General features: G+C 56.0%; 1 protein-coding gene across 3 annotated transcripts; it reads right to left on the minus strand.

The window, feature by feature from the left end:
* Positions 1-682: 682 nt before the first annotated feature.
* Mtarc1 (mitochondrial amidoxime reducing component 1) lies at positions 683-13,880 on the minus strand. Of its 3 annotated transcripts, none has more exons than XM_004867409.3 (7): positions 13,597-13,880; positions 10,772-10,945; positions 8,695-8,857; positions 7,613-7,753; positions 3,935-3,996; positions 3,789-3,860; positions 683-1,154 (listed from the first exon to the last, which is right to left on the minus strand). In XM_004867409.3, exons 1-7 carry the CDS (start codon positions 13,863-13,865, stop codon positions 920-922), a joined length of 1,116 nt encoding a protein of 371 aa, XP_004867466.2. In that variant the 5' UTR covers positions 13,866-13,880; the 3' UTR covers positions 683-919. The 3 variants fall into 3 exon arrangements, with proteins under 3 accessions (XP_004867466.2, XP_004867467.2, XP_004867468.2); XM_004867410.3 differs by having other exon boundaries at positions 683-1,405; XM_004867411.4 differs by lacking the exon at positions 683-1,154 and adding an exon at positions 1,413-2,666.
* Positions 13,881-14,046: the final 166 nt, after the last annotated feature.

Below are 14,046 nucleotides of genomic sequence, written 5' to 3' on the forward strand. Positions count from 1 at the left end.
TTCCCTTCATTTAAGTCTCTTGCAAAGTCTCAGGACACAGGCAAAATGTAGACAAATTTTCTGCCAGAGTGGAAGTAATACACACGACCTGTAGTCCAAATGCCAGGGGAATCTTTGCTCCCAACTGGCTTTGATGGAGTGCATTTCCATCAGCAACCCATTCTTCTGAGTTCTGAGCAGAACCACCCAGCAGGCACTGCTTTCAGCACTGTAAGACTTCTCCAGATGGTACCTCCAAACTGTTCTACATACCTCTCAAAAACCAGTTCCAAAGGCTTCTGAACCACATGGTCAGGTACAATTGCACCAACAACCCCACTCAGGTACCAATCTTCTGTACTAGTCAGCTTTCCTATCCTTGAGACACAATATCCATGTCTACAACTTAAAGAAAAGGTTCAATTGGGCTCACAGTTTCAAGAGATTCAGTTCATGGTCATTGGGGTTCAAGGCAGAAACTGCATGGTTGGAAGGGAATGGTGGGCCTAAGATGCTTGGCTCATGAATGACCAGGAATCAGAGCGGGTGAGCAGTGCCAGAGAGAAAGGGGTTGGGGACCACATAGAGTATCTGAAGTCACAACTCCAAGACCCACCCAGACACACCCAGGAGCCTGCTTCACTAACCCTGGGCATTTCTTAATTGAGTGAAGTCGACAAACCAGGATTGACAGTCACAGTACTTTAGGATCATAGAAGTTGTTTTTTTTATTTTTTACAAAGGTTCCAGTTAAAAATTTGCCTTAAATCTCAAAAACAACTTGGACTTGGGCTTTTGAAAAATTTTGGAACTTTTTAAGTCTTTGGAGAGGGAATGAGTGCATTCCTGGTTGTGTGCAGAACAGGTGTATCGTGTTAGGCACAATTACGAACTTGCTATTGTCTTTATTTAGAGGTTAGTACGGTTTAAGGAGATGTGTCTAGCTGTCAAGCTGAGAAGGGTGGACTGTGATGGTTAACCTGATCTGACAACCCGGCTGGATTGAGAAAGGTCCAGGGGACTCCTCCATGGCACCACGAGGAGCCCTGGGGAGCACCTTGTCCCATCTTCCACTCACCCTCCACACGCCTGACGCTTGCGGTGGACATTTCAGATCCGAACCATAGCACCCGGGAAGTATCACTGGTCTCCATCTGCCTCTGATTTTATCGTCCCTAGGAAAAATGTGGAAACTGCAGATCCCAAGAAGACAGGAGCGGTCAGGTCTAGAACTCTGCGTCTCATGTTGTCGTTTGTAGGACATTTGAAAGGCACCTGGTGTTCCAGGCCACGGGGCCCCTACTGGCTCAGCAAGTACACGGTGTCTCCCACTCTGACTGTCCCTGGACTTTGCAGAACAAAGTACTGCCCAAAGAGGGGCAATTTCCCGTACAACTTCTGTTCCGAAGGGTCACACTGGCGGTAACTGCAACAGGAGAGAGAGTTCTGTGGGTCGCAGGCTGGCAGGGGCTGAGGCGGGATCCACCCGCTCGGGGCGTCACCTGACACCTGACGTGTCACCTGACGTGGCCCTGGGGTAACCACAGCAGCGCAGCCCACGCGCATCCCCACCGTGTCTCCATGGACGGACGCTTCCTCTGCGGCACTGGCAGAGATCACTGTCGGGACAGGCCCGGCCACGCTGCGACGCTCAGCGTCCACCTCCCGGCTTCTCTCGTCTCTCCCCGACCTAGGTCCCACCAGTGCGGTGGGCTTGGGGTGCTGCACCCATTTCCCCCACTCACCCCATTCCCTCTCTCCCTGACTTGTCCCTGCTGCCCCTTCCTGTGCAGCATCACGCGGCTCCCCTAGTTTTTTTCTAATTCCTGGCTTCATGATCTTGCTCCCAGCACTCTCAGAACAGCATCGGAGGAGACTCAGTAATTTCCAATCAACCTCCTGTCTCCACCTGCCCCCACCAAGTTCCTGCCTACACTGTCTCCATCTGGCTCTGGCCTTGTCCTTCCTAGCTCCAAAACCTTCAGTAGCTCCCCAGTGCTGAAGAAACACAGTCCCACTCTTTGGCTTGGCTGGAGAGACGTTCTGCTGGCTCCAGCCCAGGCCAGACCCTTCCACCCTGCTCGTTCTCTGTACCTCTCAATTCCTTCCCCTCGCTGTGTCCTACAACTGTGATTCCTGTGGGGTCCCCAAGGCAGTGCAATCCCGCCTTGTCCTCCAAGCCCACCCCAAACACTGTGTGTGCAAGGGAGGGAGCCCGGGATGCTGGGGCCAGCACTCTGACGGCTCCAGGGGGTGTCCTGCAGGAGACGGGCTGGGAGCAGGGCAGGGTCCCACTCCCAGGAACGGCACCTGTGGCCTGGGGAGGTGTGCGGCGACTGAGACCCTCTACAGAAACACTTTCGCCAGGAGGAAAACTCAAGAAGCTGAGGAAGAAGGCACAGGAGCAGAGGGGGCGACACGGGCAGATCCACGGCCCGTCTGGCATCACTGCTAGGTTTAGAACAATGTTATTAGAAGCACTAACTCCACTCTGTCTTGCCTTTAAAAGATACAATTTTTAAAAGAGAGAATAAAACTACTACAACAACTTGGGTCGAATGCCGTGCTGCAGATGAGAGACGCCGGTGGGAACCTGGGGTCAGGTCTGGAAGCCCGAGCCCTCAGCCTGCCCCGGCTGTGCCCCAGTCGTGGCACGGGCTCCTCGTACTGCAGCCCCGGGACAAATGCTGCTGGACAAATGAATGAACAGAAAATAAATGGGAGCTGAGGCTGCTCCCTGCGCTGTGACCTGCAGGGGCATGGACCCGGAACCCAGGGAGTGCCAGGCAGGCTCAGTGGGCAGCTCGGGCATGGAGATCCGGGTGTGGACAGCGGCTACCTTGGCCAGGCCAGGGGGGCATGGAGCCGCCTGGGCTCCTTGTGCTCCTGCAGCTGGGGCCCTGGGCTCTGTGCACCTCAGTGGGAGCTCTTTGTATAACGAGCACGCACTCTGTCCCATCCCACCCTCTCGCCTGGGCCGGGGCTCTCGCTGCCCTGCTGGACGCCTGCCCAACACCTGGTTCTGAGCACCAGGCTGAGCCCGCACCAGGCCTACTGGTCACCCGCATTCTTCCTCCATCCCCAGGGGACCAAGCAGAGGCCCTCATGGGCACACCCGCCCCCAGCCCACCTCGAAGCTGCAGAAGTGCAGGTGTGTCACCTGGGCTACAGGGGCTGTCCACGCGGCAGTCTGGGGACAGGTGTGCGAGAGCTCCAGCCAGGAACTGGGCCTCAGCTGGCCCCAGGCTGCCAGGAGGCCGGAGCCACAGTGCTGCAGGCTGGGGTTCCCCTGCCCCTAAGTAAGCACAGCTCCAGCTGCTCCACCACCGCCTTTGAGGTCAAGGGGAGGCCTGGCAAGGCCACTGGCGACCCCTTGTGTGGAAGAGGAGGTACTGCAGGTGGCCTGCTAACGCATGGTTGGGGGCAGAGAGCAGCACTGTCTCACAGCTGGGTCTTCTATGGCCTTTTTTTAAGGAAAAACTATACACATATACTATTTCTGTGGGACTTATTAAAAATACTAATTCACAGGAGACTTTCTTAGTGCCTCTTCTTCACCCTTGCTCTAGTGGGCAGGAGGCTGCACGGAGCCTCCGCGCCGGGCTCCGCTGCTCACAGGGCTCTGGCTCCCTCCCTGGGGCCCTAAACTGCTGCAGTGACCGGGCAGCAGCCAGGCAGGTCTGTGCCCCACTGGGGACCAGGAGGCTGCAAGACCCGGGACCCCGCCCCACGGCTCTCTGCCCCTCACTCCACCTGTGGCCTTCAGTGTGGCCTCCGCCCCAAACACAGCCGGGGCCCACCTTGCCTACCTCCTCAGCGTCTCCAGCGGCTCCTTCCTGTGCATGACGCCAGTGTCCGGGTCCACCGTGGTGATGATGCACCTGGACACACACGGCAGTCAGCTGGACAGAGGAGCACCCACTCGCCCACCCAAGGGGGCCGGAGGGCACCTCACCTGGAGCAGGCCATCACCCTTCTCAGCCGCACATCCCCGATGAGGAGCTCGTCCCAGGTGTCCTAGGAGGACAGGCACAAGCGCTCAGCGAGCCCCGGGAGCCCACGCTCAGGGCCTCACAGCAGAGACCGCAGGCATTTTTCTTTGCAGTACTGGAGTTCGAACCCAGAGCCTTTGCACTGAGCCAATTCCTCAGCACTTCTGTATGTTTTATTCTGAGATGGGGTTTCCCTAAGTTGCAAAATTGCCCAGGCTGGGCTCCAACTTGCAATTCTCCTGCATTGGCCTCCCAGAGTGCGGATGACCCGGGTCCATTCCCCAGAGCCCACCCCCCTCTGCCACATGAGTAACGCTGTCTTGGAAACAGCTCCAGCCTCCCAGTCCAGTGCACTCCAGGGTGTAGGGAAGGAGGGGCATGGACAGGGCCAGGGACACAGGCTGTGGGAGCCCGCGAACCGGCCGAGATGGGTGGGCTGTGCCACTCTGTGCGCGTGTCCTGAGTCTCCCTGGCCAGAAACGCAGGAGCCTGGGGCCCGAGAGCCACTCCAGTGGATCCCCACGGGGACAGTGACAAGCTGCCTGCCCCGTCCGCCGCCTGAGCCCCCGGGTGGACAGGACATCTGTGTGGGAACAGTAAAGCCAGCAAACGCTCTCTTGAGATTGCCAGGAAACCGGAGGGGAAGCTCGAGAGGCCACGCCACGAGTGAGTCTCGCTGTGTGGATGCTCAACACCCTGGGTTGCGGGGTTGCATCTCCATCCGGGCATCGGACAGGCAGGAGGGAAACCGAGTCTCGGGGGCGGAGGAGGAGACTCCAGCCAGAGGGTACCACCAGGGGTCAGGACAGTGGGGACACCGAGGCCAGACCAAGAGAACAAGGTCACAACAGACCTCCCCATGCCCCTGTGGTCGGGCAGTGAATTCAGACAGTGTGCCGTGCACAATATGTATACTGCCCCGCTTGTTTTCGCTTTGCTTTGTTTTGCTGGAAATCGTAAAATGGGTCCCTGCTTCTCCACAGCCCAGAACACAAGGGAGTTCTGGGCCACAGCCCACAGCCTGCCCTGCAAGCACTTCTCCACCAGGGGGCACGGTGGTCGGGAAACAACAGGACAGAAAGGCCAGGAGGGAGGGGAATTAGGTTCCTAAGGCTAGAGAAACATTCCCAGAGCCCCTCTCCGTGAAAGAAAAACTCGGCCAGGGTGAATGACAGGAAGATGAGGTAGAAATTCCATGGCCGGGCAAGTGCGGATTTGGCAAAGGGGAGGAAAAGAAGGAAACTGTTATGGGAGCCTCACCCTGGGGATCCAGGGCTGGGTTAATGTGGAGATGCCCAGGGGTCCCCAGGACACACTAGCTAGGGGCAAGCCAGGCGAGGACAAGACAGACGGACGAGACAGGGCACAGCTGGCCAGGAGGGCATGCAGCAGATGGTCGGATACAGTGAGTATCAGCACTGAAGCAAAGCTTATTACAGCTCAAGACGCACTGCAGAGAACGTGTGCGTGTGAGTGTGAGTGCGTGTGTCAAGTGAGGGCTGACATTTCAGGCGGAGCAATGGAAATGTCTTTAGCTCCAATACATTCTTAAGCTTAAACATTCACCCTACTTTTAGATTACCCTTGGTAGATCAAATGTTTAGGTCCATTTTAGCCTTCAAAGCACCTTATTCACCAGATCTGGCACTGGTGACTTCCGGCTCTTCCCCAAAGTCAAAATGACCCCGAAAGACCATTTTGAATCAACTCAGGACTTTGAGGCAGCCAGGACAGAGCTACTGAAGACACCCAGGAAAGAGCGCCGCAGAGCCACTGCAGAAAGTGTCTAGGATGAGGGGATGAGTGTGTTCAAAGTGAGGGGAGGATTGTGGGGAATGAATAGCAATGTGTCTTTTACTGGAATACTTCCATAAACCTTTAAACAGTCCCTGTATTTTGTGATCACATCTTGTACATATCGGTTCTAGGTCCAATTTGCAGGGTGGAGTTTTCAAGGCTGGAAGACGCTGTGGCGAAACCAAGTGGAAACATGAGTTGCAGAGGGGACCTTGGGCCTTTGGAGAAACTGGCCCACGGCGGAGGCCAGCACAGGGACAGAAGACCAGCCAACTCCGGGCCTCAACCGCTGCTCATGAAAAGCATGACTTGCATTTTCTTCTGAGGCATCAGGGACTTAAAAGTGGTTTAGCTAAAATAAAAGTGGCTCCTCGTGGGCCAACAGACGCCCACTGGGTAACTAGGAGCAGCGCGGAGCTCGGCTTCCTCAGTGTGGTTACCCGGCTCACCTGCACAGTGACCCTCCAGGCAGCGTCTGCCTGAAAACTGGAGATGCAGACTGAGCCTCCCTGCCCTCCTCCCCTTCCAGATGAGGCTCCAGGGTGAGAGACTCACAGGGACCCCACCCCAACTGCCGGCTAAGGAGGCCCCAAGTGCCTAGGTCAGGCCAAGCCCCGCCCTGATCCTGGCAGAGCCCTGGGGCGAGCTGAGGTCCCGGCTCGGCTCTGTCAGGGCCGCCCTGGCCCATCCTGGACAGAGCCACGAAGGCCCTGAGGCAGTGGGTCGGGCGAATGGGCAGAGCCACCTGGTGCTGCAGGCCCACGGCACTGGCGCCACACTCCCGTCCACATCGGACCCACGTGGGTGAGCGAGGACTGCCAGGCACAGCGGGACCCAGGCTGCACGACCCTGCATGGCTCGGGTGGCCTGGGCTGTCACCCCTTCCCTCCCCCGCACCCTCCAGACCGCTCCTTCCACAGAGCCACACGGCAGCAGTGCGCGCCCCACTCTCCGGGCAAGGTGCAGCGCCTCCGCTGCACACACCCCTGAAGGCGGCGGGGAGGACGCCACACCCAGGCCTCCGCCACTCTGGGGGCTCTGGGGTGGACGTGGGGCCCCTCCCTGCCTCCTACAGACCCACCCATGACAGAGCAAGCAGCAGCACCAGCCGAGCTCAGGGTGAAGACAGAGCTTGGATGCGATGCCAGCTGTCCCGGGACACAGGAGGGGCAGCGCGAGGGCCGCTTTCCTGTTCCTCTCCTCCTCCTTGCCGTACACAAACATGGGGTGCTGCTGGAACCCTGAATCGCCCGAGGACCTGAATCGCTATTGTCCACAGCTGGTGGCCACTCACCGAGCCCCTAGGCCACCGGCTGCTGCCTCCCGGGGCAATGAGGGAAAACATTCAACTAAATATCTGCAATGTTACCGAGGGCAAAGTCCCGCTGCAAACCCGGGCGAGGCACCTCGCCCCTCAGCATAGGCTCCAGCTACTCGGCCACAAGTGCACACCGAGGGCTGACCAGGCAGCACCGGCAGTGACCTGGGACCATCAAGGTCCCACCGCACCCTTGCAGTGACTGTGTGCGTGCCCGGCAGCCGCCTACGAGTGACGGCCGTCTTCTACTAGCGCCCAGCATAGGCCTCATGCTCTATGCCCAGCCAGTCGGGCTCAAAGGCTTAACCTGCCTGCCAGACATCTCCTGGGAGGCTCAGCCCCCACACGCCTCTGAGGACAGCATGCCTGCCTCCCTGGGACCCATCTGCACGTCTGCACTTTGAGGGGCTCCACAAATCCAAAGCTTGAACCCGGGTGTGGGACACAGTAAGAAATAACGCGCAACAAAAACTTTTACATTTTAAGAAAGAAGCGAAGGAAAAAAGCAACGAAGGCAAAATGTTACCTCTTCGTAGACCCCACATCCGGAGATGACAATGTTGGGCCGGAAGTTGGTTGCTGTCACTTTCTTCTCCAGCCTGGAGTTCAGATCAGCCAGGGAGGCCTCAGAAAGGACCAGGAATGGGCTGGAATCCGAGTAGGCAACCTGACAGGGGACAGGCACTGTCACAGGACACGGCATTAAACGCCTCCAGGCACCTGTGTCTAGAACCCTGCACACATGCTCTGCGTCTTTCTGTAGAAAAGTCAGTGCCTGGAACCCTGCCCAGCCTCAGACCTGCACCCAGGGTTGGAGGGAGCCCAGCCTTGGAATCTGAAGCTGCCCAGCACGTGCCCTGGGGGCTATCTTGTCACCTATCCAAGCCTCCAACTGCTCCAGTGCGTAAAAGACTGGCGAGGTTTGATCGCTTTGTTATGTTGAAGTAAAATGTTCACTAATTCTGTCAATAGATACTATTTTTTGTTCAGCGTACAAGCTAATCCCAAGTACTTACCTTGATCATATTTTTTATGGTACTGGGGATTGAACCCAGAACCTTCACACTGAGTTATATCCATAACCCACCTTTATTCATGATTTGGAGGCTAAGCTGCCCAGGCTGGGCTCAAACTTGCGATGTTCCTGCCTCAGCCTCCCAGAGTGCTGGGATGTCAGGTGTGTGCCACCACACCTGCCTTGAACGTAATTTTTTAACAGTAAAAGTAGAGGATGTTGCTACCAACCCTACTGGAAGACAAGCCCCTGCAGTGTCCTTCCTTTGAGAACCAGCCTGGTCACCTGGAGTCCATGTGCCTGCACATACTATCATGCACCACTGTGCTCTGACGTGCACTTGCACATGTGCACACCGTGACCGCCACACAGGTAGGACAGAGTGGAGATGGGTGGAGAACAGCTCTGTACCGCTCCTGGACCAGAATGTACCAGGGTCCCCCAAATCAAGAAGCAGCACGCTGCTCGCTTGGGCAGGGCTTCGCTTGTGACCACTGCCTGGGGAACCACAGCACCAAGTCCATCAGGGATGCCACCGCGTCTGCAGGGCACAGTGACCACGCCCCCCTGCCCACCAGTGACACGCCACTCACCTGGTCCGAGGGCCCAAATGCAGCCCTGATTTGCTGAGAGCTCCGGGGCCGCATCTGGAGCTCAAAGTGCACCAAGCGGTAGGGCTTTGACTGCAGGAAGCTGGTGATCCACTGCGCTGCTGCCTCGCCACAGTCCCGGCCCTGCACCTCCAGGCCATGCACCCTGCAGGTAACAGACACAGTGTGGAACAGCTGAGGACCAGGGCACCTGGCCTGTGTCCTGACCCATTGTCTACAGAGGGCTCCGACACACAGTGTATCCCAAATAGACACAGAAGGGCTGTACCCCTGTGTATCTAGATGTCCCCCCAAAGCCTCATGTGGTCACAGGTGGGGCTTTTCAAAGGGACAGCATCTAGGGTGTGTGATGCTGGGATTAAGGGTCCCCCACCCTGGGTGTGAGTGGATATAAAGGTTGGGTCTAAAGGGACAGAAAGCAGGCAGGCCTGCTGCTGCTGCCGCTCCTGCCTACCCTGCCGTGGACTGTTTCCCCTCTGCGATGCCCTCTGCCACACTGCTCTGCCTTGGAGCCAGTGAACTCTGGGCTGAGACCTCCACAGACTATGAACTGAATAAACCTTTCCTCCTCTAACTTTGGCTGTCCAGTACTTTGTCTCAGCAATGAGAAAAGTAACTAAGACAGAGTCAGCAGAAATCTTTCTTAACAGGCATAGCTCTCCATGGCCAGTGATCCTGAAACAGCAACATATATGAAAATATTCTATAACGAAAAAAACCATTCCAAGGAGCAGTAAGAATCAACTTGGATTTGATCACTATTAATACACTCACCCCGACATACAGCTGTGCGCAGGGCTGCTTAGGGCTCAGTGAGTTGCACAGCTGTGCAGAGGAAGTAAAAGCTATGGCACTGGCCGGACGATCACGTGGGGCCCAAAGCACCTCCACAGGGCCCCTGGGAACAACATTAAATAATGGTGCCCTGCATGAGGACAAAGTGATTCTCTCCAGCGGGGGGATAATTAGTCTTTTATTCTTTTTTTCTTTTTGCGCATCTCTTATATCGCCCATGCTGGTCTTGAACTCATGACTGCCTTGCCTCAGTCTCCCAAGTGCTGGGATCAGAGGAGTGCATCCCGTGTCTGACAAACAACGCAGTAGCATCGGAAAATCACTCCCTGTCACAAAGAGCAGACTCAAATCCGCGACTTCCTCAGGCCATACTTTCAAGCTAGAATTTGGAAACATTTCACATGGTCCATACTTGCTTCAGTTGCCTGCTACACCTGGAAGATCACATAGGTGGCCAGGAAAAGCTTCCTTTGGGAATAAATGTGTCCAAGATGTTGTCAAAGTTGGATCGATTTAAAGAAAACCACTGAGTGAGGAGGGGTGTGGGGAGTTTATGTGTGGCCTATGATTCCTAGAAGGCTTCCAGGCAGGCCCTGCGGCTGAGCAAAGGGCTTTGGCACCCAGCACAGCGCCCCTGGGCTGCACGACATCCTCACTGGGGCTGCTGCACTGGCTGCAGATGTTTTTCCTACTTCAGGACTTCCTTTCATTAGGTTAAACATCACCCTTCTAGTGTGCTACCATGCCATCCTCCGCCATTTACAACCCCTTTCTGAACTCAGAGTCAGGAGAATTCAGCTTTCCCAAGTGAAACAGGGAAAGTCTATGACAGTGCGTAGACCTCATCCATTTCCAGATGCTGTGCCTGCCACCCCACCCCATTCTGGCCCCTGACCCTGTGTGACAGTGACTTTCTCTTGCTGACCTGACCATTTGCTTTTGCTCTGTGTGTGTGTGGTTTTTTTGAGACAGGGTCCTGCTGTGTAGCCCAGGCTGGCCCTGAACTCCCTACAATCCCGCTGACTCTGCCTCTGAGTGTCGGGTTTGCAGATGTGCACCACCACGCCGGCTTCCACCTGGGCCTTTCATATCCTTTATCCTAACACAGACTGGGAAACTGCTTCCTGCTGCGTCCTCACAGTGCTGGGCAGAGTCCTGCACGGGGTGCATCCAGACCATGGCAAGGATCCGTGATGCTCCTGTAGGATCCCCACAGGGTCCCAGCTCCCCACCGCCTGGCGTCTGTGTCCCCTGCCTTCCTCACCTGCACGTGCGCACCGGGTTGGTAGTGGGTGTTTTGATGGGCAGCAGCAGGTCCTGGCTGTAGGCTGCACTGAGAGTCAGGGTGTCGTCTTCACAGGTCGGAGAAATCAGGACCATGCGAGGCTCCTGTCGAGCGGTCACCATGTTCTCCTCCTCGTTGATCACAAGCCAAAACCTGACAATTTCCAAACAGGAGGTGTGTGGGTCACCCCGACCCAGGCAGCCTATCATCACACGCAGTGGTCTCTAATGTCCTCTCTGGAAGCCCTGTGTGTCTGTCTGTCTGTCTGTCTGTGTGACAAAGTTCAACACGGTAGCAGGCAAGACTGACTCTGCCAGAACCTTTCAAAGGGATGAACCCAACATGATTCACATCCACGCAGCGCGTGTGTGAAGATGAAAATGGATGATGAGACACGGGGAGGGAGGATTTCTGCAGATGGGAGCAGAGTCCAGGGGTGGAGGGGGCAAGAGGAAGGGAAAAGGGTTAAGACGTGTGTGTCTGTGCACCGGCTCCCACACCAGGGCATTTATTATGCACCACAAACTCGGACAAATAAGAATGTTTTAAAATGGGTAATGGGTAGTAAAATGCAGCTGGACTGCAGTAATAGTTCTACCATCCTATAGCGGGGAGGGGGGGGAATGGTCATTCACAATAACTGTGTAGATTTTATGACTATCAGGAAGAAAGGAGCTTGAAGGCTCAAAACACAAATTAATGATCAGTCAGTGACCCTGATTTCATCAGTACACGTTGTATATATGTACTGAAACATCACAGTGAACTGCATAAACACAATTATTACATGCTAATCAAAAAAATGTTTAAACTGCTTAAGGAGATGGAAATGTTAACTACTCTGACTTGGTCATTACACACTTGTACATATATACTGACTCATCATCACCTGGTAAATTAAAATAATCAATACAAAATTTTAAATGAAGAAATAAAAATGAAAAAAGTTTTATTTTCATCTTGTTTGTCGGGAAGCTTGATTGCATCATTAAACATGCCTCAGCGGATGAGAAGAATCTAGTTCACAAGGATGCCTGTGGGGCCAAGGGCAGGAGGAAGCTGGTGACCAAGGAGCCAGCAGGGAATGGACTCTGGGTGACAGAAACCCAAACTCCCTGCCTGGTGCTGTCTGCAGACCGCAGGGCTCAGACACGCACTCCCTGGTACCTCACACCTGGCCAAGCCCACCCCCACCTTTTAGAAACATTGTATGTTTCAATACAGTTACAATGTTTCAATATTCAGTGGTGTGAATTCTGCAATTTGCTAACAGGTCTACTGTCAATCTGGCCAATATTTTTTTCCAGCTGGTATTCCTGGACTTAGCGGAGCTTTCTAGAAAACAATAAATGGAGAAATAAGAGCAACAGAAAGAAGTGTTTCCAGAAAAAGAACATGTTGGTTCGGGTGACCTCTCAGGCTCCCCAGGAAGTGACACACTAGGGCATTTTGGTTCAATCACATGGTAACCATTATAGAACTGGGCCTGTGCTTTGGGACCCCCACACATGAAAGGAAACAGGAAATACTTCAGGTCATCAAAGATCTGTCTTCCCTGCCTGAGGCAGGTTATTCTGGCTAAATTACTCAGCCAGGCTAGGAAGTGAGGTTAGGAGCCTCTCCCTCCCTGCCCCTCGTCCTATACCCACAGCCCTGCCTGGCCTCAAGTCCTTGACAGAGTTCAGTAAGTATCCTTTCTCCAATTCTTCCTGGCAAGAACAGCTGCTTGCTCTGCCTAAAAAGCAAATCTGATCTCAATGTCCCTCATTCAAAATCCCTCCGTGGCTGCTAGTTTTCCATCAAACCCTAACCACCAAGCCAGGCACTTGGGGTCCAAAATCCAGCAGCTTCCCAGCAGGCTAGCACATTTTAACATCTACTTTAACTCCAATAAAATGTATACGCATAAAATACCTGGCCTTTCCCTCGGTATGGACCAAGTAACTGAAAACAGACTCACAGACGCTGCTCTGACCTTCCCTGCTGTGTCATCCAGTGTCACTGGGGGTTACAGCCCAAGTGTCCCTCAGCAGGGGGTGGATTTGTTTTTGACCTGAGATTTTAACCCTTTCACCGGTCTGACCACCCTGAAGGACGCAGCTCAGCGGCAGCAGGTACAACCACAGTGTTGTGGGACCACCAGCCCTGCCTATTTCCTAAACCTTTGCATCACCCAAACAAACCCTGGACCCTGAAGCAGTCACTGTTCAAGCCCCCCTCCCCAAGTTAGCTGTGATCCACTCTGTCCCCGGTACATCGCCTGCTGTGCATATTTCCTATCAAGGGGGCCGGCCTCCCCACGTTAGCGCCTTTCTTCCTGCAACCCCCTCGCTGCACCAGACCCCGGTCCCTGTTCACGCTGAGTGATGCCCAGCCGTGCAGGGCAGTGCTGTTGCCCACTCGCGGCTGATGGTGCCCGGCTGCTTGCACTCTCTGGCTGCACTAAGCACTGCCCAGGGCACTGGCCGGTGTGGCTCGGGGTACAGACTAAGAAATCTGCATACAGCGCTGGGCATGGTGGCACACCTGTAATCACAGCACTGTGGGAGGCTGAGGCAGGTGGGTGGAAAGTTCAAGGTCAGTGTGGACCTTGACTTAGGACTAAGGGAGAGCCCGCCTCCAAATACAAAGAGGGCTGAGGATGGAGCTTGCATTGAGGGCCTTGGGTTCGATCCTCGGTACAAAAGGAAGTTAGGAGAGAAGGAAGGGAGCGAGGGAGGGAGGCGGCGAGAGACAGTTACCGCGCCCATCTCCAGGCTGGAAGGCACCCGCCCAGGTGTCCCGGGTGTCCCAGGGCCGCCTACCTGTCGCATAGCTGCCCCACGCGCAGCCCCAGCGCCGTCACCTCGGCCTCGGGCACCGCCACCCCCTTGCAGGACTTGATCGGGTAGACCCAGAGCTGCGCCACGGTGCCCACCGGCTGCCGTCGCCAGCCTCGCCGGGGCCGCGCGCGCCAGGCCACCGCCCCCAGCGCCGCCGCCGCCAGCCCCAGAGCGGCGACGCCGAGCCACGCGGGCCCGGCGGGCGCGGGGAGGCCGAGGCGGGAGAGCGCGCGGGAGCCTGCAGCGCCCATGGCGGCCAAGCGGACACTGCGGCGGGACGGGCGGAGCTGGCGCGGGACGGGGCCGTCCTCCCTCCCGGCCAATCACAGCCCCGCTTGCCGCCCCGCCCAGCACCGCCGCGAGCCACAGTGCCGTGGGCCGGGGCTGGGAGCGAGTGCAGGGCAGAGCCCGGGGCGGGGCCATCGCCCAGGG

This window comes from Heterocephalus glaber, unplaced genomic scaffold (genome assembly GCF_053883595.1).
Source record: "Heterocephalus glaber isolate CG9 unplaced genomic scaffold, H.glaber_assembly_v1.0 deba00001067, whole genome shotgun sequence".
Classification (NCBI taxonomy): Eukaryota; Metazoa; Chordata; class Mammalia; order Rodentia; family Bathyergidae; genus Heterocephalus; species Heterocephalus glaber.

Coding starts and splice junctions, on each gene's coding strand:
- Mtarc1 (XM_004867409.3), bottom strand. CDS start 13,865: ATGGGCGCTGCAGGCTCCCGCGCGCTCTCCCGCCTCGGCCTCCCCGCG. Junction 8,858..10,771: donor AACCCGGTGCGCACGTGCAG/GTGAGGAAGGCA, acceptor TGTTACCTGCAG/GGTGCATGGCCTGGAGGTGC. Junction 7,754..8,694: donor CATTTGGGCCCTCGGACCAG/GTGAGTGGCGTG, acceptor GTCCCCTGTCAG/GTTGCCTACTCGGATTCCAG.